Genomic DNA, 24129 nt, shown 5'->3' with positions numbered 1-24129 from the left:
GAAAATGGCTAAAAGGAGTTCTTAAAAGAAAAATCTAAAGCATTTGAACACAATTATTTGAACCTGACAACGTAACAAAATTTTCCTAGTTCACTGCATTGCTCTGAGCTGGCTTCAATATGTTTCTAAGACAACCAAGTGGAATTTAGCAGTTCATAATAACAGTGATCTATTTCTCCCGAGCCTAACTGAACTAGCTGAAAACTGAAGCCAATCAACCAGATATTGCATTTACATTTATACCAGAAGAGGTTTATAGTTTCTATGGTTTCTGGCTGAGCCAGAAGTTCTCAACAGAGATTCTTTAGATGAAATTGGGGACATTTTTTTTGGGGGGGGGAGAATTACTTCATCACTTTTTAAAGCCACTGCTACTTGTTTTGAGGTAGCAGCAGGTACACTATCATGTAAGTACAGTGGTACCTCGAGTTAAGAACTTAATTCGTTCTGGAGGTCCGTTCTTAACCTGAAACTGTTCTTAACCTGAGGTACCACTTTAGCTAATGGGGCCTCCCACTGCCACCGCCGCGTGATTTCTGTTCTCATTCTGAAGCAAAGTTCTTAACCCGAGGTAATATTTCTGGATTAGCGGAGTCTGTAACCTGAAGCGTCTGTAACCCGAGGTACCACTCTATTGTTCAAAAGGGTTCTGGGAAAAGTTTGCCCATCTAGCAGATACTATTTTGCAAACCAAAAAACCTGGAATAATACTGTGACATGAAACACAGCGGAACCTGCAACAAAATGCTGCAGTGTGCATCACTTTTGTTCAGTGTTGCAATCAACTATGCCCTATCACAAAACCCCATTCCAATCCTCACCCACTAAATTGTTTCTGTCCACCCCTGATCTACCAACAGGGCAGTATACAAATTTAATAAATGATAATTTATCAAGTAACAGTAATAATAAAACATTTGTAGCTATTGATGGTGTTCATTCCTCACTTTGGGGTCCCATTTTTGTACTAGATTTTTAAATTTATCTATTATATGTGGGGGGTGCTATTTTGGATACATAACCCTTAGCATGCACATCTGAAAACCAGAGAGAACAAGGGGTTGCTGCAATCAATCAATCTATCAATCTATCTATCTATAGCATACTCCTCTCTCTTCTTGAGCTATGGTTCCAATACTTCCCAGGGAAGATGACGGTTAAGCCAGTTTATATCAGTGGTGTAGATATATTTTCAGCACTCCCCTCTCAATTCAACTACACATATTCAGTTTTCAAGAAGATTCAAGTGCTAATATAGTTTGATATTACCAAGTACTTGCCTCTGTCCCCAAGATAGCTGGGGGGGGGGCAGGAGAGAGAGAGAGAGAACAGCTGTGGACAACCCAAATCCAAATTTTGCATTTGATAAGCATTAAACTGCAGTCATACCTAAAACCAATCAAACCAGCTAATTATTAGCCTACCCCCAGCTAAATATTTGCAAAAATGGTTTCATCTTTCAGAAAAGAGGCCAATGTGCTTGAGAATGTAGGAGAACAATTCCTTTATTACAATTGCCAGTGTGCACTATATCCCTAGACAGAGAAGCCCAGAATAATGGAAACTAATATATTTCTCAATATGATTTTTTTTCCTTTGCAAGAAAACACAATTGACATTCTTTTCAAATATGCCAGGGACATGAAAATTACCACACCAAATTAAGATTACAACACAGATAATTTAAGCCAATATCATTTATCATGATTTGATTAAGTGTCTGTTGGGAGTAGTGGCTAAATTTGTTAAAGCACAGCAGTATCACAAACTGATCATTGCCCAAGTCAGAGAAGTGGCAGAATAGAATTGTCTATGCACAGATGCCAACTCCAGATGTTTGCAAAGTATAGAAAGACAATGCATTGCATATTTCTTGCTGCTTTTGGCATGTGCTAACCAACACTTCATGGGAATCTTCTTTCCTACTTGTGCACAACTCTAATAACCAACAACCACTTTTAAATTTTTATTAACTAAACATGCACATAAATGACAGAAAACTGTGTGTTAGAGTTCCACTTCAGCAGATGGTTCAGACAATAGTTTAGCGTTACAAGAATGAACCACAGTTTGGACTCACATGCGTCTCCCTCCATTCTCAAGTGTTCACAATTCAGATGTTTTCACTTCCATTTAAACCCTCAAAATAAATAAATAATAAATGTTAGCTTACCAAATCAAAATGATCCTACATACTCATGGACACAGTGCTATTCTACACTCAGCACTTCTGCATATATGTTGAAACCACAATACACTGCAGCAGTTATTTGTAATGGAAATTGTTACATCAGCTGCAATGACCAGTAAGTAGTCTTGACATCCAGTATGTGTAGTAGGAAGGTGGATTTCCATAATAAAGAAATAAAATTGGCTTCCTCCATAGTACTATTTCCATCTGAAAAAAGTGAAAGCCCAAGAACAAAAGGCTACTCATTATTTGTGGGCGGCTGGTCATCAGCAAGTGCCCTCAGACATGACAGAGGTGACAACAACAGCATTGTTTGGAGCACATTGCTATTATAAATAGCCAGCACATGATGTAATGTTAAAGAGGTTTACTGCTATGGATTTCAGATTTGGTGTATTTGCTTTCACTAGTAAGTTCAAAATTTGCATTAAAAGAGCTAGTCTGACTAGTTTTAAATCAGGAGCGCAATAAACGGGATTGCCTTTTAACTTGGCAGTTATTGGAGTCATGCTGAAACAATATGAAAGAGCACCATTCACTTTCTTAAAATTTCCCACATTTTAAAGAAGCCAATAAAAGCTTTCAAATGCAGATACCTTATAAACAGAATGCTATAGTTTGAGGAAAGTGAATTGAGTATATAAATGTTTCCTGGTAATATGGATTATTCTGCAGTTTGCACACCAATAGCTAAGAGTACAGTGGATCTTTAATTTAGCTTCAATCCAAGAATTACTTATAATTAGTGCCAAAGACAATAAAAGTCTTCACAAAGAAGTGGAAAAAGATTTTCAATACAGGAAGATTTTTGGGAGCTTTGCACCATTGGTGTTAAAAGTTGCACCTGCCTTCACTCACACACAAACCAACTGTCTTATGTTGCAATATGAAACCCTTTTGCCTAGAAGGTTCATTTAACTCAATGGGACTTAGTTCTAAGTAGACATGCATAGGATTGTCTAGTTAACAGAACAGGATCAGTTCTATCTGAAAGGGTTGGGAGCATTTTACTCAATAGTCTATTCTATTCTATTGAATAGAACGTAAGGAATCAAAAAATGCATTCATTGCAATTTCAGCTGCATGTCCCACCACAAAAGCACCCATACTTCATGATTTAGGTGTGTTAATAATAGAGATCTCCTTAATTCAAAGGAAAAGGTATTGGTTTATAACTGAACTCCACATAGCTGGAGGTAGAAATAGTTCATATTTTGAAAATCCAGGGAAGCTGACACAGAATGTTCAGAACCCGCAAGACAAACAAACATCACAAGAAAATGAATTCTGAATTGCTATGCATCACAGTCTTTGAGGTTTACAGTAAGTACACAGACCTTCTCTCTCTCTCTCTCTCTCTCTCTCTCTCTCTCTCTCTCTCTCTCTCACACACACACACACACACACACACACAGGGAACTTGTTTGGGAGAGTGTGAAAATAATTCACTAAAATCTTAACACTTATCAGACTCAAGGAAAAGGTAAAAAAAGAAAAACTTAATTAACCCCTCTTGAACACCACAAACACAATGAAGTCAGCTACCACCACAAAACATTTCTGGCTGTTAGATCAGTGATGATGTATTGTTATTGACTGTACAGCATGCTTTCCCAGGAGGTGATAAGAAACTTGGTGAGAAAACATGAATGAAATGAATGAGGCATGAGGGAAAATCTTGAGGTGCTTATGTATCACAAACAGGTGTATACACATTTACTTCAAGGACAGTACCCAATAACCAGAAGCCTTCTGAACAAAAATACCGGGAAGCATATCTAAAGGATGTTAATAAAGATAGGCAAAATTAAAGGGACCATGGTTCATTCATCTCTTTAAGTTTGGATTCTACTTTTCAAATATTGGCATGTTTAGAAAACTGTCCATAAAATGTAGCTCTCTCTCCTATCATATGACTGGTAGGCTACACACCACGCACACACTGCTACCACCAACCCCCGGCAGCACTAAGGAGGCATCACCGGCTTCTTTGCTAGAACTGGAATTGACAGATCTCACCACCTCAAACCCTCCTTGGCCTTATCTCTGTTCGCTTCCATCTATTTTTTCCTACTGCTGACAATGCAGCGGTGCTGGTGTATCAATTAAATATGAACCTACTACGGCTCTAAGGGATGCGGGTGACGTTGTGGTCTAAACCACAGAGCCTAGGGCTTGCCGATCGGAAGGTCGGCAGATCGAATCCCCGCGACGGGGTGAGTTCCCGTTGCTTGGTCCCAGCTCCTGCCAACCTAGCAGTTTGAAAGCACATCAAAGTGCAAGAAGATAAATAGGTACTGCTCCGGCAGGAAGGTAAACAGCATTTCCATGCGCTGCTCTGGTTCACCAAAAGTGGCTTAGTCATGCTGGCCACATGACCCGGAAGCTGTCTGTGGAAAACGCCAGCTCCCTCGGCCTACAGAGCAAGACAACCACGCAACCCCAGAGTCGTCTGCGATTGGACCTAACGGTCAGGGGTACCCTTACCTTTACCTTACTATGGCTCTGGTCACCCTGGCAGATGATATCTATCAGGAGAGAGATAGGAGATGGTGACCCTGTTGATTTTCCTTGATCTCTTGGTGACCTTTGGTACCGTTGGCCATGGCTTCCTGCTGGATGGATTATTTTGGCTGGGAATAGGGGGCACTGTCTCCCCAATTTCTTGCAGGTCCCCATTTGTTCACAGCAAAGTTCAGCATGTATTGCTAGTTTTGAAAAATGTGCATTATGTGGCACAATAATAATATGGTGTACGCAGAATGATGCTAATCAACAACTCATGATGGAGAAGCTAAAAGCTAACTAAAAAAATTTATAAATAAGTTTACATAAGCTATTAGCCTATCTATGCTTTTATATGTCTGCCTGTCAGCATTTACATGTACTTAATCACTTGTGGCATACCAGCTACCTGGAAGTGAATGACCAAGAACTACCTCCTGGTGTACCAAGAATTCACTGCCCAACATTGGGCTCCATAACTGCTTGGTATGATGTTCCAGCGAAATTCTTTGCCATGAGTATTGAACTGAGCATGCAAACAACTGCTATCATGATCAGAATACATAGTAGACAGGCTCTAAAGTAGTATGTATGTATGTATGTATGTATGTATGTATGTATGTATGTATTTTCTATGCCGCCCTTCATCCAAGGATCAGAGGGTGGCTTACAATATAAAGTAGGTAGTTATTCCTTTTAATATGCATCCTCATAATTTAATATGCCTTAGTAAATAGGCTTAATACAAACACATACAAAACAGGTACATGAGCAAATGCTGCAAAGCTATATGCCAGACACACAGGGTACAGCAGCAAGAACTCAGAATGGAGAAATGTTTTTAAAAACTTACTAAGAAAAATGCCTAAGTATAACAGTAAGCAGATTACTGCGATAATGACCTTCATGGTATAGAAAAATCTGCAGTGTAAATAAACACTGAAGAACAGTTGCAAATGAGAAGCCAAGCTGGAGAGCACAATGATACCAAGGACAAGGAGAACAGGGAGTACAGCAATTCATGCTTCAACCTTGAAGATGTAAAAGCACGAGAAGAAAGCCTGTGCTAATGTATGACTAGTAAATCTCCTCTAGGCAAATAGCAAGGAAAAACTTTTTTTTTCTTTTAGACAGCAAACAGCCTAGGGTCTGAGTGAGCAGGCAAGCTAGTAACATTTGTGGGTTACTTGCAGCACCTGAAGGCTTCTCTCCTCAAGCCCTAAACTCCCATTTCCTCTAAAAATCTATTCTCATGGAACCCAATTACAGCGGTACCACGGGTTACATATGCTTCAGGTTACACACTCCGCTAACCCAGAAATAGTGCTTCAGGTTACGAACTTTGCTTCAGGATAAGAACAGAAATCGGGCTCCGGCGGCACGGCAGCAGCAGGAGGACCCATTAGCTAAAGTGGTGCTTCAGGTTAAGAACAGTTTCAGGTTAAGAACGGACCTCCGGAATGAATTAAGTACTTAACCCGAGGTACCACTGTATTGTGAAAGTCTTTCCTCTCTTCCCCTCCCACCTGTCTGAAATGAAAACCTGAGACCTTTCTAATTCCAAGAAATGCCTATAACTTCTCACCTGGGAGTTTATAGCTCTGGATCAAGTCGTTCTCTAGGTGCAATGGGATGCAAGTGGAGCCTGATACCACTCTGAGAAAAACAATTTTTTTAAAAAACTGTTTTACGCAACGATTTGTGACATCTGCACTAAAACTATTTGCAAATGTCTGGTTTGCATGGTGTTAAATAAGGGCAAGTAGAATCATATAAAATGAACAATTTTTTTTATTTCATTCTTGAAGTATTTCCTGAAGGAAACACTCTGTCTTAGTTGTTACAGCTTTATAGAGTAGTTATGTTACGCAGGCATTACTGGGATTCTGTGTAACACATCTGAATTCTTAATTGAATACACAGTGGTTTGGGAGGGAACTGCAAAAATGTTTGATATCCCAGTTAAAGAAGTGAAATGATGGACCTATCCTACCCAGAAACCGTAAGTGCCAAGGCAACTAAAGGCTACTCAGTCACCAGCAACTCCACTGGATAAGTGCAACTGGGAATGGGCTTCAGGATTTCATGTTACCTCTTCCCCAACCATGGGGGAAGAAAGCGCAAAAAATTCTTATGTTTTGAAATAACCCTAAATAAGATGAATCAAACCTATTTTTGGGTATGTGTATATGACTTCTTCTACAACCTCATATCTTGAAATCTTCTCAACTCAAAGCAAAGCTCTGTAGTTGTTATCCTACCAGATCAACTTTGAAGTTCCTTATCAGAAAGGTCCTAAGCTGTTGCCTAAATATACTCTATTTAACTGCTGTTGGATCTGATGCTGTTTCAATTCACTTTTACTGCAGTTGCATGTTTTTATTGAAGGTTTATTGCTATTTTATTGTCAACTTGTGAGTAGCACTTGCATTGGAAACTGGTTACAAATTCTCAATACAAACAGCTGAAGGTAAAGATGTCACAAGTTAAAACATGAAGAACATGCATGGTGCAAATAGCCCAAGGTTTCTGACACTCAGCAGGCATCAACAACTGATTTAACATCAACAACTGATACTTCGTTTACTGTCTTCACCAACCTGATGGACTGGTCATTACAGTGATTTAAAGGTTAGCTTCTTATCACATGTGGCCGATGACTACAAACAAGGAAATACCACATACCCTAAAGTATTGCCACCACTGTTGCAGGTGATTGTTCATATTTCCGCACTATTAGGGAAGTTGCACAAAACAGATAATGTACTGAACACATCACCTTTATCTTGTGTTGAGGACCCAGATCAAAGAACTAAAAGAACAACTGTGAACTTTCCCCAAGACAAGAGTGGAGGGAAGATGCTCAAATCTCTTTGGCAAGCAAGCAACCTGTCAGGACTCAATCATTCTAGTAGGATGAAGTTACATGCAACATATGCTGAAACAGATGTCACAAAAACACAGAACTGCAAACAAGAGTAAATGAGGAAAGGGAATGGATCCTGGCATTGCAAAGGCAGCCCACACAATCTTGCCATAATGCTCCCATGCTGCTTCTCTCATATTGCTTCCTAAAAGAGAAGATGCATTTGGCAGGCACTCTCCCAGGTGGTTCACCTGGAACAATGTTCAATGTTTCAGATAGGCTCTGTAGCTGCCCTATCCTCTTGGCTTTTAATTTCTTCCCTACATCTATGAAGTTGTTCGGGAGGAGAAGACAAATACAAAAGCAATTACAAACCTGTGATATTAAAGGGCAAGTTTTGCAAGGGCAAACTACTTTTCTGCTGACAAGTTAAAGGTTTGGCTGAACAAGAAAAGCTTTTTTCTTTGGCATTGTTTCCATTACATAATGTTATGAGGCCACCTGTGATGAGACAAACAAATTATGAATGGATTTAATTAGATAGATTCTCTCCCCTACATGCACTGCTTAATTTAGAAACCAAGCATTTTTGTTAGAACTAATAGTGCTCAGGCACTGGAAAAACCAGCAATGCTGAACAAGCAAAATAGCACCTGAGCACTAAGATATCAAAAAAGTCACTCCCAGCATGGCAATTGCTCTGCTGTCACAGAAAAGCGGGGTCTCAGGGAAAGGAGACCATCACCCCAGGAGGAAAATGATCCAGGGGAGCAACCAGCTCTCTATTTACAGAAAAGATGCAATTTAGGGAGGCAAAGTACACACCAATCACAAAATAGGTGAGGTTTCTAGCTCCATTTAAGGTGCTTACACTAGTATATAAAGACCTAAACAACTTAGGCCCCAAATAGCTGGAAGGCTTGCTCCTTTCCTGCAGACCTAATTGGGTGTTAAGATCAGCAGACGGGGGCCCTCCTGGTAGTTCTGCCAGCCTCAGAAGTTCAAAGGATGGCCCTGGAAAGGGGAGGTGCTATACAGTTTTTGTTGAATGCTGAAAATGTACCTCTCTACTCTGGTCTTTGACAATTGAGGTGTGTGTTTTCACACCCACCCTATTCTTGTGACTGTAATTTGTTCAATCTTTTTTTTATTGCTGAATTTTAAATTGTTGCAACCCACCCCAGGACATGCTAGTAAAGAGCAGGTAATAAATGTATTATTAGTGGTGGTGATGATGATTATGTCAGCTGCCGGGCGTGAAGGTTGCACATATCCTCACTTGCTGGATCATCACTTGGTCGTAGTGAGTGGGCTTGGACGTTCCTATGATCCTTGTGAGCAAAGCCATCAGGAATCTCATGCTCCCAAGGCCAGGCTTCCTCAACCTCAGCCCTCCAGATGTTTTGAGACTACAATTCCCATCATCCCTGACCACTAGTCCTGCTAGCTAGGGATCATAGGAGTTGTAGGCCAAAAACATATGGAGGGCCGAGGTTGAGGAAGCTTGCCCAAGGTGGTAAGCCAAGGGGGAGGAGCTAGACAAAGAATAACTCAAGAAGTCCTCAACAGCAGAACAGGTGGAAGATGCTGGCATGTTACAACAGCTGTGAAAGTGGATGAAGGTTGCAGCAGATAAGAATCTACTGGTTGTGTGACACTCATGCCATCAGAATAGAGCCTTACTGTGTGTTGGGTCAGCATGCACTGATCTACACACATAAAACAAACATAAAACACACAGGCATCTTCCAAAAACCCATCCAAAACCCAACCCCCCAAAAGTCCCATGGCGATCGGCAAATGGTAACGGTGGCAGGATCGTGAAATCTGGAAGCCCCTAGTCATGAACCGGCACATAGGTGGTGGATACAGATTCAGTTGTCTTGACTCAAGGAATGAGGCAGTTTAGTATCTCGGTAGCTGTATCCACAACTGAGCAGTCCTATTTAGGATGCACTCTGCTCACCCCGAAAATGGGGAAGGGCTAGAAAAGGTGCCCTAAACACAGTCTGCCTCCCTTTCTCCCTGACTGGATTACCGCGCCCAGTCAGGTCACCACCCAGCAGTCGGTAAGTTAAGATCGTGTTCATGGAAGACAATCTTACTTGGCTACGAGTGATCAGTCCTGCAGCACCAGGAGCACATGTCACTCTTTGTGGCCTCAAAGTTCAACTTAAGCAACTCTCTTGTGCATTTCACTGCCTTCTAAGGTCTGGTCATTAGAGAAGCCCCCATTGTGCATTACTATGGTAGCAGCCTATGTGTGGATCTCCTGCATCAAGTACTGAATCTTATCTTTACTTTGTTTCACCAGCAGTTGAATACTTTTCTTTCTCGGTGGGCTTTTAAAGCTGCTATTGTTCAAGTGAATGTCTGTGAGTTTCCCTCCATAATACTGCTACCTGAGTGCTAGAGGGTAGGCTGGGGTGCCTAGCATCCAGCTCACAGGTCAAACCTGTCTGCTAGGCTTCCTCATTTGGCCCACAAGCACATTTTGGGATAGCCACACTTTCCGCCCTTCACCTGATGCCTCATAAAACTTCAAATGTGGGGCACATAAGGACAGGGCCTGACAGGTGCTGCCAATTTACAGCATCTGCCAAGCCCCCTTGTGCAGCTTCTGTAGTGTCTGAAAACCACCTGGTTGTCAGGAGCTTCTGAAACATTATGCACACTGGTTCAAAAGATTCCTATCTAGTTATTTCACCACAGGATGAATTAGGAGGAACACTAACTGAAGAGAAGATTTAGTAGAAAATCCAAAGACATACTAAAAAGTTAGATCAATTGTAGTCAATAGATCTTACAGCAAAAGTGTATTTAGGATTCAAGAGACTAACAAACCTTGGAAGCTGTTTCTGCACTTTGCCTCACTTTAAGAGTCTTCTCTTTAAAAAGGAATTACTACAATGTTTCCGATATCTACAAAACAATAGCAATGTTCACAATTTATGGCATTAAACAAGCTGTCAAATCTATGTATAAAGTTATCATAGCAAGCTGCTACAAAACACAGGATTCCGCAACATATGGTAATCTTATTCAAAATATTTAAAAGCAAGCTGTTGTCTAACATGTTCATATCTTCCAGACCTAAGCATTATTAAATATAGCTGTAACTAATTGATATATTCAAGGTAAAACTGAGCTACAAAACTAAGTGTAAAGTGGGATGGTTTTCCCATGAGCTTTATGTTGTATTTAAAACTCCAAAATGAAATCCAAGATTTCAGGTTAAACTCTAGCATCTTCTTGCACCAGAAAGCACTTTCCACTGCAGCAATTTTCTAGGGGTTAAGGAAAAAGCAAACATGGTTTTTTTTAGGAAAAAGATCATGTGCAGAAACTTTAAGAATTGTATTAAGAGTTGGGCTCCTTTCAACTACCAAGGCACCTTTCCATTCCTTCACATTTAGGAATCCATGTGGCCCAGCTGGAAAGCTGGCACTTACTCCTGAAAGACCTAGCTCATCCCGCATAAGTCATGAACTCACAGTTTGACCTTGGGCAAATCACTTTCTCCTTGTCTAAGTTTCCTTCTGTAAATCAGGAACAAGAGTGATCTACCAAATGAGGTATTGTGAGGACATGCAAAAATGGGAAATAGGTTTGCCAAAAAACAAACAAACAAGAATACTCATGCTTTGGTCTTGCTTCAGTTCCCACTAAAAGTCAGTAAATAAATACAGTAAGCAAATATGTGATCATACCAGCAATAGCAATAGAAAAACTTTGGAAAACAACTGTCTTAACTTCACAAATTATACCTTTCCATACCACTTGAGGGGTGGGGGGTGGAAAGTATGAAACAAATGAAAGTTGTTATCATTCCTTACCTATTCAATGTATAGGACCCATTCCTCTTGAGTCTCATGCTTGCAGACAAAAATTTGAGGAAAAAATCCAGAATGGAATCTGCTTGTCCTAGTTTAATGAGAACCGAAGCACCTGTTTGTCAGAAAGTCTTTGCTGGTCAGGGAATGTCTTTCCTGTTTCACACAGTCATCAGTTGGGAACAATCAGAAACCGCCAATTAGCAGGAAATATAAAGGAAATCAGTTCAGGCAAAACAAGAGCCTGAGGATGTAAAATACTCCACCTCTTTACAAGCAAAACCCTGAAAACCTTTTCCAAAAAGGAGCAGAATTTGGCAGCTGAAGCAAAGCAAAAAGATAAAAAATGTTACGTCCTCTCTAAGTTTCAAAGGATAATGACAAAGATGAATCAAGTTTGCTATGTTTTGCCCTCTTCTAATTAGTCTGAAAGCAGCTTCAGATATTCCCTCTTCCTCTCAAGCCTGCTTGACTTATTGCTCAAGTATTTATGACTGCCTCAGCAGAACAAGGCAAATGAGAAACAAATCAAAGTAGCTGGTGTCCAGATTATTTAATATCACAAAAAAGAGATCAAGCCGCAGACAACCGAGCAGGAGAGTAGGTGGGACAACTACATTTAACACAAAAAGCAGGCTGCTCTCGAGTCTTGCACATGGAAGGGGGGGGGCAGAGAGGAAGAAATGCTTCCAATAGTCCAGTCCTGGGCAGGCTGCCCTGCATAAATCACTAGATCACAGTGTCTCTGATTAGGCTGCTTAGCTTCTCTTCCTGTAAAGCCTGCCGCTCCCTGACTGTTTAGCAATATGCTGTGGACCCACACAATTTCTATAGCACAGAACTATAACTGTTATGTAATGTTCTAAGCATTTTTAAAATGAGACTCGAACTGCAGCACCTGCAGTGGTTCCATAAAACAAGGACACGGAGAGCACTTCCAAGGAGGAATATAATGTGAACATGTACACAAATGGTAAATTGTGGTTCTGAGTTTGTATATGCACATTAGGAAGCCGCAGTTGGTTCCCTAGCACATGGACAAAATATGCAAGTGACAGGGAAAGATGCAAGATCTTCACACAATCGATATGCAGATTTCATCACAATCCCAACATGAATCCCATTCTGCATGGAAATTCCAAATCATATACTATGGACCTCTAAGAGTACAAGAGGAAATTAATTGGACTAGCTTGCTTTTGAAGTAAGAAAAACAAGCTTTCAAGCTATTCAAGATTTAGGAGAATCAAAACAAAGATTAAAGGAAAGGCATCTTATGTGCCCAGACTGTTAAGCAACACAGATGAGTCAGATGTAAGGTTATCAACAGCCTGTGTGAACATCCTATCAGTTCATTATTATCTGCTCTGAATACCTGAGGGATTTGTATCTTCACAGGTTTAAACCTAGGATTTTATGTATATACATCTGTAACATAGGGTAGCCTTTCAGGCATGTAATGAAATGGACTCTAAATAGCATTAATGTGGGATTTTAGCATTATGGTCAAATTAATGTATTACATAAGAACCAGAGAGAAGAAAAATTAACTGGAATCAGCAAGCAAGTATGAGTCATTTAAGGAAAGTATTGTACTTTTTCATGTAACAGACAAGGATTTTATATTTTTAAAATCATGTTAAAAATTGTGGGGTGTCCGATACATGGACAGTGCGTAGAAGGGACGTGGGATTGGTTGCTGCTGTGAGCCGGAGATTATCAGTGGCTATGGGGTGTGTTATTGGTGGCTGTGGCAAGGGCTGATGTTGATTGGCTGTTGCTGTGGCAATTTGGTTGGCGATTGGTGGCTTCTGCCGGTGAGGGGACAGACGATAGGTGGCTTTTGCGGCACGCGCAAGTGTCAGCGCAGATCCAACTGGTGATCCCTCCTTTAAAAAGCTCAACAACTCTGGGCAATCTCCCTTCATTTTCTTAATTTGGAGTCCCGAAAAATAGGGGTCTTCTTATACATGGGAGCATGTTATACATGGAAAAATACGGTATATAGTACAAAACTGGATGCACCACTGAATAGGAGAATAGGAAACAAGAGGTTGGTGGCATTTCTTTTCACATGTGAACCAAGCCAGTTATCAGCCCTAAATCAGGAAGCTAAAACATAAGCAGACATCTGTTTCTTTGCAGCTTTTACCATATGCAAATACAAAAACAACAAATCTTAGGCAGGAAGTTTCATGATGGAGTAGGTAGGACATATTCTGCCAAACAAAACTGCATATTTGGACAAAATGTCAGCACCACTACAACTGATTATTTAAAAGAACTCATGGATATGGTAGTGCTCCAAGACAAGGCTGAACTCAGAGTTCCCAAAGTGTGCTAGGACAAGATTCTCACACCTGATAAACCATGTGTTAGAGCCACTAGAAGAGTAACCGAACTAAAACAAAGATCAAAATGAGCCTTGGGAGCCATACTTGAAGGACCCTGGAGACAAAGGTCTTAGAAGAAAGTAAAGCTTATAAATGAAAAACTGTTACCCATGAAATCCACCAACAAAATGTCCATTAAAACCAACAGAAGGCTTGGGGGCACACAATGCACACAATACAATTTATAAAAGCTTTCGGAGTGCAAAGAGAATGTGATCCAAAGACACGTAGCTATCCAAACCAGCACCAAACCTTATAATTGAATTATAAACCAAATTAGATTAGATTATAATTGCATTTAAATTAAACCATAAAAAATAAGGGCTGTTCAGATGCTGCTTCATGCCCAGAATGAGGCTGGGGAAAAGCTCTGGGCAGCTGCACTGCTTTCCCTGTCCATTTGTGCATGCGCAGGAAGAGAATAATGAGTGGACCAGGAAATCAAGTCTTGCATGACTTAATCCCAGAGGTCAAAGTAGCATCTGGTCACGCCTCTGGGATTTCTGCACTAGCAGGAGCTTTATGCTCCTGATACAACTCCAATGGTGGAATTTACATGAAGGAAATTATACTAAGTCACTTCTGTTTTCAGGCGTTAAGAACCATTAGCTTGGGGGGAGGGGGCACACATACATGGGAGGTACAGCTTGTACATGTTAAAACTTACTTCTCCTCGCCCCCCACCAAGCTAAATGTCTCACTTCCCCCTTGAGGTTCAATTACTCAGTACACTATTTTAAGTAAGTAATGTCTAAAATTGTCTTAAAATACATTTAAAATGTTTGATACAACACAGTCTTGGTTCTGTCTGCAAACTTACTTATGAAACATAGAACAAAACTACCTACAAGCGTGAAACTACTTTAATAAAAACAGAAATATATAAACTGAGATACACAAAATGTCCTTCTTTACCACAACACACAGAGTAACCACCCCCTTTCAATTTTAGAGATTTGTTAGATGCAGCCATCAACAAAAGCCACAATTAAGAGTCAAGATAAGCATGCTTAACTGCACGCTGGACAGTGGCCAAGTTCTTAAATATCCAAATACATGAAGCCACTATTCCTAAGAGATCCAAGTTCATAAAGTTACATAAATTGCACATAAAGGGGGAGGAGGAGGAAAGCTTGCAGTTTACTGGAGTATTTCCCCCCCCTCCTGCCGCAGAGAAGGAACAATCAGGTAATTGAGGCACAACATTTGCCCAGATACAGGAAGCGACTGTTCGGCTTGCCAATTTGCTCCACCCAAGTCCTCCCAAGCTGGTATAAAAGGCTTTGCTGCAAAATATAGCCAGTGACACAATCTAGGAGGAGGAAAGCTGTGGAGGGAGAGCAAGAGACGTGAGTTCAGGAAGAAAAAGCAATGAGATTTGCTTTAGCTGATATTTGCAGTGACCAAAAAGAGTAGCAAACCCTCCAGAAAAATACTTGGATGGACACTTACACCACACCTGATCTGAATAGCCCTTTGGGACAGGCAGACACACACACACAAACAAACGATAACCAAAACTGCTTTGCTACTCTAGCTCAATCACCTGAAGCAGAACAGTTCAATCCTCCACACTGCACGGAGGGCTTGTACCCTACGTGCAGACCAAAGAGTGAGCAGAAAAGAGCGCCAAGAATGGGCAGAAAGTTTATTAGTATTTACTGGAAGTTCCAAATGATTTGAAGTAGATCAAAAAGGGTTTTCTGTCTCCAAATTGTCTAATAGCAGCAACTAAAAATTGTTTGGGCAAATCAGGGGTGGATTTTTATGTGAGAGACCGTTTCCCCTTATATGAACCTGCTGCCTGGGCTCTGAGATCTTCAGCGAGGCCCTTCTCTCAGTCCCACCACCATCACAGGCAGCCTTGGTGGAGAGGGCCTTCTCGGTGGCCGATCCCAGAGTTAGGACCTTAGACTGGCTCCAGCCTTGCTGTCCTTCTGCCAGCAGCTGAAGACCTTTCTATTCTAAGAGGAATTTTGGAACTGAGGAAAATGTGGTGTGTCTATTGTTATTGTCTGTGTTTTTAATGGATCTTTTTATAGTCTTTTAATTCTATTAGTGTTTAATTATATTAATGAAAGACTTTTCCATGTTTTTAGCTTGTTCTAGTAAGTCTCCTTGAGTCCCATACTGGGAAAAAGATGGGATATAAATAAATACTATTACCACTACTATTACTACACTACTAATAATAATAATTTCAACACCAAAACCTCATAGAAATTGCCCTGCTTGATTCAGTGCAGAGCAGCTGTGCATAATTTTCCCATGAAAAGACATACCACAAAGGGTTATCTTACGTATTTTTACTCTCATGGGGACAATGCCAAATAGGAAAATGACCCATGGTGGGGCGACCTCCCCAATTAATGCTCTGTTTAGCTCTGCAGCTGGCTTTCACTGCATGCACAGAAGTTACACGCAGTAAGATGTAGTTTGGCCATGAGTGCTTTTTGCCAACTACTTTTAATATGCCAACTGCACCCCTTCCTACAGAAATCATTCATTTTCTCATTCTCTCCATGTAATGTACTTGACACTGGGCTGCCCTGAAGATCAGCTGATTGTTAATGCCTGCAAACACTATTTCAGGCCAATCACATCTTTCCCCCGTCCCACACCTGACATCATTCATAACATAAGTTTAGGTCATGTAGGTATAACTTGGTCAAAATGGTCTCGTCAGTCAAATGGTGAGGCCTGGTGTGACTAATTGGGCCCACAGGTGAGACGTTTCACACTGCTGCATTATGTCTTGGTGGGAAGAGGTTTGAAAGCAAAATGCCAGAAGGTAGAGAGGAACGCTAGCATTCAATACACACCTTCTAGGCAGGTACATAATGAAGGTAGTCCCACGTTTTTAAATGTATTGACATGTCAATTTTTTAATACATGGAAATGCTATTTCCCTTTTTTACAGTTGTTCCAAAAGGTGGTATTCACCTAAGTTTTACTTTGAGTAAGCCCACTGAAATGAATGCATCTGATGGACCAAAGGATTTGTGGGTTTTTTGCTACTCTAGTTACATCTGGCCCAGTATATTTTAGAAGTACTGTCATTTTAATGCTAAAAATTTTCCATTATATCTAGTCTTCCTTTACACCCCATGAATATATTTTTCATAGATGTTACATTTTCTGAATTACATGTGATCCAAATCCCTAGTCTCTCCACAGAATCAAGTAGCAGCCTATTTTCTTCTGTTGCAGTCTTCTCAAGATTAAAGCCCATCTGTCTTAATATCAGAAAATTACACTGAAAACTCTTAACACATTTAAAAGTTTCTGAAAATAATTTACATACACATGAAAATTAAATGAGTTCTCCTTTCATCCCATCTTAAGGCTTTGTATTTCCCTCTTCTTACTGCTTCTGCTAGGAATTCTCTGGGTTCCTACCTGCTTGCAGTCCTCAGACAGACCCACAGAAAGATAACTTATACTTTGAACAAGTATCCCTTCACATATATCTTGATAATGAGCTTGTAAAGCCATGCTCCTGTTTACCAACAGGAAGGCAGCCCCAGCTGAGAAGCCGTCGTCCCCAATCATCCATTTTAGACATAATTAATATAAAATAGGGCATTATATATCATTGGTGTCCAGAGCAGCCCAAAGGGATCCACAAATATACACAGCTATGGAACCTAAAAGGTGATTGCCCTTTGGTGGGGGGCTGCCAAAGGGAAAATAACTTTTTGGAGTGATACCAACCAGAGCTCCAGAATAGCAAGAGAAGCAGCTGGAATATATTACTGTTCTTTTCTTGATATCATTAAATTGAATATGTAATTGTAGTGCTTCACGCTGAGTTTTTGTTGTTTATCATTGTAAGCCACTTTGAGTATTTTAATAAAAAGCAAAGTATAAATACTGCATCTAAAATCTAGAGATTGCAAGAGATTCACAAAATTCCAGTATTCTTCATACTCAGAAGCAAATCCCACTGAATTCAATGGACCTTACTCCCAGGCTAAATGTACATAGGATTGCAGTCCCTTTGTACAGTTTCATCCTCTTTCTGAGCACTGAATAACATTTCCAATCCTATACCATGGGGGGAGGGGATATGTTTGGTGGAACTAAACATCTGAAAGCAGTTGGCCATGTGCATGTTATCAGGATGATAGTGTTAATCCATTTTGTAAACTTATTACATTCACTATAGCCCCTATTTGGAGTGGCTACAATATGAGAGTTTTCCATGTGGACTCCGTTTTAGTCTCTAAGGCATCCTATAGCAAGAATGCATTGAGATACTGGGAGATTAGAAAATATTTATTCTCATTCTTGCTGCAACAAGAACAAGGCTATGCAGCTCTCATCATCCCTTCCATGCCTCAAATGCTTCCTGTCTCCAGGGCAGTTTATTTTTAGCCCTTGGAATTTCTTTCTATATGTTCCAGGAACAAACCATCCATCCTCCATCCAGATGGCAGACTTCAGTTAAGGGATCCAAGGCCTTAAATAGAGTGTTTCCCTGCATTTACTTTTTCCTACACTGCTGCTCACAATGTGACTGGGAAAGTGTCATACAGAAAATGCTTCACTGCACTGTAGATATGTTTAACATTTCTTTCAATTTTCTTTCGTAAGAGACGTTCTTCACTTGCTTATGCTGTTAACAGCTTTGGGTCTTCTTTTGGGGTGGTGGTGGGGAAACAGGGTGTACATATTAACAACCTGGCTAATATATATAGGGAGCATTCTAGCCAATACTGGATGATAAGCAACATTCTGTGAATAGAAGTAACAGTCTGCCCATTCATACCCTACAGTTCTCACACATACAAATCTATTCCAAAGAATTTCTCTCCCCCCCCCACCCCCAAGATTCTCTGGGGCAATGAGGGGAAGGAGAGGAAGGGCATACCCCACTGCACAAGTAGAAATTTGGTCCACACAAGAACGGACAATAGAATATCACCATCTGATAACAAAAAATGTGAATATTCCACTGTGATAGGCACCAAGAATCCATGATGCTTTAATATGAACGCTTTCCCAAAACGTAAGGACAGAAGTCAGTTATTTAGTCAAAAGCATCTTGTGCCCTCATCATTATCAATCAGAAAGCAATTTTATACATTTTATTCAGCCATTTCAGAGAAGTTTAAAGGTTGGATTGAGAAGTAAAGTCTGCATATTAGTATTCCATGCACATCACAGCACATATTTTTTTTTTCATAATATTTTATTAAGTTTTTCCATAATATCTCCAATCATACAATTTTAAACATCACATATTTTAACTTATTGGACCTCCCTCAACTCCTCTGACAATCATCCATGCTTAAATTCCTATCTACACATTCCTTAATTATAGTATCGCGGACACATATTATGTTTTATGCCAATACAGCCCCTCTCTCTTCAGACATGTATCAACAAAAGGAATATCTTGCATTGACCAACCCACAGCAGAATGGATAACCTCTCAGGTTGCATCTCTCAACATTGCTGCCACCTCTGCAGCCCAAACAGGAGAATATTGAAGCCCGGTGTTCTCTTCTGGTGTCTTTCCCATTTTTCCTTCATCACTATACAACTTTTCCTGCAGCTTAAAGCAGCACATCTTTGTTTGAACAGTGGAAAAAGTAAATTATCTTATACCGCTATCAATGAACTGAGAGATGATGTCCAAGTCAGCGAACCTTAATTAGTTTTATCATGTCACTCTCCACTATAATATACTTAAAGGCAGGTGTTGCCGTTCATATTCTGAAGTGCCATCAGGCAGACAGGGAGAAAAGAGTATCCAGTGTCAAGAAAAGCAGGTTATTCAAGCAGCTAATCCAGTTCTAATGCAGGTCAACTGCTAATTCTTGCAGCAAAGAGGAGTGTCTTAGCTTTAACAATGGCTATAGATCATGGGTAGGCAAACTAAGGCCCGGGGGCCAGATCTGGCCCAACCACCTTCTAAATCTGGCCTGTGGACGGTCCAGGAATCAGCGTGTATTTACATGAGTAGAATGTGTCCTTTTATTTAAAATGCATCTCTGGGTTATTTGTGGAGTATAGGAATTTGTTCATTTTTTATATATATTTTTCAAAATATAATCCGGCCCCCCACAAGTTAGCTGACCTCTGCTATAGATGACCATTAGAACACTGCTCAAGGCAATGAGCATGACAAAATCTTGACCCCTTCTATCTATTCTGACATTTTATAAAATGTCTATTTTACTTCACAAACAATTCTTGAAGCAGCTCAAATGAGAGTGACAAAACTATGAATCAAACAGTTTTAAATGAATACACAGACATTGATGAATTATCTGATAAGGTTATCTATCAATGGCTTCTAGTCATGATTGCTCTATACCACCTCAGTATTGGAGATGGCATGCCTGTGAGTAAAGAACTTGGACAATATGAATGGGGAAAGTGATATTGCACTTATGACCCAAGTGGTGGTTTCTAATAGGCATCTTGTTGGCCACTTTTGGAATAGGATGCTAGACTAAACGGGCTTTTGGTCTGATCCAGCAGGGCTCTTGTGTTCTTAATAGAAGGCTACATACTTTTAGATTGGGATGTTTGCTAGTCCCGGCTCTCTTGGGATTTTTTTAAGCTTTGGTGTGTTACTGTGTTGTATCCATTGGGTTGGTGAGTGCAACCCTTCTTGCACAACAGGGCTTTCCTAGCTCACCCACTACAGCTGCAGGCCCCTCAAAAGACATCTCTCAGACTCTCTGGGACAACATGGGGGCTGCAGTGTGACAGGGAAATTAGGAGAATTCAGAACAGCTGCTTTCTATGAGCAGAAATGCCTTTCTGCTCTCACAAGACTGATTTATATGCTTGTGGGACATTTTGAATGTGTTTGGAGAGGAAAGTGCAGGTTTAAATAAATACTAGCTTGCTTACTTCTTTATTTCTAACATTTCTAGACTGCCTTTCTAAAAATGTAATCAAGCTAGAAATCATAGATTGGCTATAAGAATAGTTAGTCTGTTGTCAAAATTTAAATTGTCTGCTAAGCAGAACTATATGGGAAACTTTCCAATGCCCATATGATTTAACGTGCTTTGCTTATTTAATAAGCAAGATTTAAGGAGCATGACAGGTAGTTTTGAATCTGTATAAACTTCTCAAGTGTATTTTTCAATGGCCAAAAGTATCTGAATAGAAATGATTTGGGGCCGAGGGGGTGGTGGAAATCAGTAAAGTATACAATGTAGTTTAGATGTTATAGTCAAATAAATAAAAAGCTTTCTTTAGAAATTATTTTTTTTTACAAGGGTTCTTGTAAACGTTTTAAGTAATGACTAGCACATGCTCCCTTGTATTGTTTACATTTTTTTAAGTGAAGGTTTTGAAAACTGTTCACATAAAATTTTAGCACATTCAAAAAGCTATGCTTTTGTATTTATAGCCGTGCTTCCTAGGGCAATCACCTGCAAAAAAGAGTTTATTTTCACTATGCAACTGTCTAACGTGATTTCAGCTGTAAAACTGCTTGGGTCTGATTAGTTATGAACTAACCAATGGCACCAGTCCTTTCTTTTCTTACATAGAGAATGTCTCAAGGAAAAGTATAGCAGAAGAAAAAATTCATAGGATTGTACTGTGGATCCCGTAAGTAATCTATATAGAGAGCTGTCCCAGGTTTAGTATAAAAGATGGAAATATTAGTCTGTAACTATCTATCCAAGGTACTCTTCTCTCAATCAATCAATACTGGATACTTCCTTCAGGATGTCAAGAATTATTAAACTATGCTAAAATGCAGCAACCTAAGTTTCTGTATATTATCACTTCTTTATCAAGACAAATTCTAGTGAACGAACTTTCATTCTTTCTCAGACATATCAAGAAGCAGCATTTATTAGCTGCACAGCAAACAATAATAAACACAAAGATATTTTATGCACAGCTAAAAGTGTCTGCAACTGCCTAGAGAGATCAGAACCATGCCTTCAAAGTATGAGCAGACATCAGATACTCATGCTTTTCAAGTATTCAGTCTTTCCAACTGTGTTGTCTGATCCGTCAATCACATGCTAAACAGGTATCTGAATTGATTCATGCCTCTGATACCTTTTTTTGCCAACAACTTGTTTTGCATGATTTCCCAATCTCAGGGTCAAAAACCTAGGCACACCACTGGAAGGTGACCCAATACAGAAGGAAGTAAAGTAGTCTGGAAAAGCAGTGTAATGATACTTCTTTTATCAGACTCTAGACAGTGCTATTTAGTAATACCCAGCTACTGCTAGATGGTCAAGATAAGAGTTCTGTTCCTTCAGAGTTTGGTGACAAAGGGTAAACCTTGCTACATATGTTGAAATCCCAGCACACAGACACCAAGCACTCATAGCACGCTATATCACACATTCCCCACACCACAGCAGCATGTAAACCACATGAACGTTGTGGGGGAAAGTCTGGCATGCCAAACTCCAAGGGCTTCCCATAACCACAGGACTCGTAGATGGTAGTAAGTTAAGGCAGGCCTAGAGATACTTACCCACTTTTATCTAGTGCAGTATTATTTTATTTATTTGAAAGCATTTATATACTGCTCAATATTTCAAAAATCTCTAAGCAGTATTGTCCAGATAGTAACTGCCCTTGCCTTCAGCAGAGCATGTACCAGTACTTGCAAAGCAACTGTTGTACTACCTATGTAGCTCCAAAAACAAACAAATGTCTTCTATGGGATTGAGTGAATGATGCATGCAGGATTCAGGGGTGTGTATGATGAACGTTTTTTCACTGCCACCAGGTTATTTACCTAATGCTATGATTCAAACACATACGTGATAAGAAACCATTTTGTAACAAAAGGGATAAATGTGATAAGTCACCTGCTAAACTTGCTAAGATCTGAATAAATTGCAGTTGCTATACTTTTAGGGTCATGCTGCATTTCCCATACCCAGGGTTTGCCTGCAATTTGGAATTGGGAACGCATGCACTTCAAACAAGAACCATACACCTATGGTGCCCTCCAGATATTTTAGATGACAACTCCCATCAACCTTATTCAGAAAGGCAAATGGCCAGGGATTGTAGTGTGAAGGAGGCTGTCTTAGACCAGTAATTCAGGCAGAAGCATGCCAATAATGTTCAACAATGAGCGGTAAGACAAATTTTGAAACCTAGTAAGTAGTAGTAGTGGTAGTAGTGGTAGTAAACCCAAGGGAAAAACTTGAAGAAACTGATGAAATTGTACAGAATCATCTAAATGGTGAAAAACTAAAGAGGGTTTAGTAAAGCAAGACCTATACTAAAAACTCATGCCAGCAACAGATAAATAAAAAATTTAAAAGTTATTGTCAGAAAGGTGTGTGTTTGGCCAGAAAAACATATATAAACACTCAGAGAAGAGTATACTATTTAAGAAATACACAGGAAGGAACTTATTCAGCTTGTATAATGCTCAAATGTTATATACACAAAATTGTCCTCTCCACTGTCAATGAGTTCTGTAGGAAATGGGACTTAGCTTTTGCTTCCTCATTTGCTCTAACTACTTATTATGTTGTTCCTGCTTGAAGTTGAATCCCTTCTCATATGAGAGCTAGGCTGCAGTTAGCAGCTTACAAATGGTTACCCTCAGGAAGTGAGTGGGCTTCTGTATTAAAGTTTCTATTTTAATACTGCATACCAAAACTTATTCAAAGCAAGCAACTATCTTCTGCCAACGAAGAAAACAGTCTCTTCCAAACAACTGTGCTCTTTAACTGTCCTCTATCATTTAGACTGCTCTGACATACTTGCTGTATTTGCCAGACTTTGATGTATGGGTCTGAGCAACGCAACTCTCCACAAATGTACCCCAAATGTGCCTCCCGCTCACTGCCTCCCTCCACCAATGCATTTCTATCCCTCTAAACAACAATAATGTACTAACTTTAGCATGATAAAAAAATGCTTTTAAAGGGGTTTTTATAGGGGCAACCTAAGCCTAGACAAACTTCCAGTGAACTCATAGGTGACATTGTATGAACCACTCAGCTAAGCTTTAAGGCATGGATGGAGAACCTGCGGGCCTCCAGATGATGTTAGATCTTTGAACCCTAGGCAGCATAGCCAATGTTCAAGAATTAGGAGTATTGTAGAGTCCCACAACTTCTGGAGGGCTACAGCATCCCCATCTCTGCCTTAAGAATTTGATAATGAACAAAAGGAAAGAAAATTCTGTAGCCACTGATCTGATGCACTGGAGAGCTCAAAAGATGGCATTGACATCTGAAATTCAGTCTGGCAGACACTGACTAGTAAACGTCAAGGTCATGCCAGCAACCACAATGCTTATAAGGGAGGTTAAGCAGAACCATAGAATTATCTCACACCCTTCTTTTTGTTTTCAAGTCCTACCAAAAGAATATT

General features: G+C 40.0%; 1 protein-coding gene across 2 annotated transcripts in view; it reads right to left on the bottom strand.

Moving 5' to 3' along the window:
* The window catches only part of MOB2 (MOB kinase activator 2), a 108550-nt gene that overhangs the window by 42219 nt on the left and 42202 nt on the right, over window positions 1-24129 (bottom strand). Inside the window, exon 1 of one of the 2 annotated variants that reach the window (XM_053394273.1) lies at window positions 11399-11451. The exons of the other annotated variant lie outside the window; for it this stretch is intronic. Coding sequence (XP_053250248.1) covers window positions 11399-11436 — 38 coding nt within the window. The 5' untranslated portion in view covers window positions 11437-11451. Of the gene's footprint in view, window positions 1-11398; window positions 11452-24129 lie in introns of those variants that run through there. 2 annotated transcript variants of the gene reach the window in all.

The sequence above is a fragment of the Podarcis raffonei genome, chromosome 1, assembly GCF_027172205.1.
Source record: "Podarcis raffonei isolate rPodRaf1 chromosome 1, rPodRaf1.pri, whole genome shotgun sequence".
NCBI classification, from domain to species: domain Eukaryota; kingdom Metazoa; phylum Chordata; class Lepidosauria; order Squamata; family Lacertidae; genus Podarcis; species Podarcis raffonei.
The sequence above is the reverse complement of the archived record's forward strand: the minus strand, read 5'-3'. Positions and strand labels throughout refer to the sequence as shown.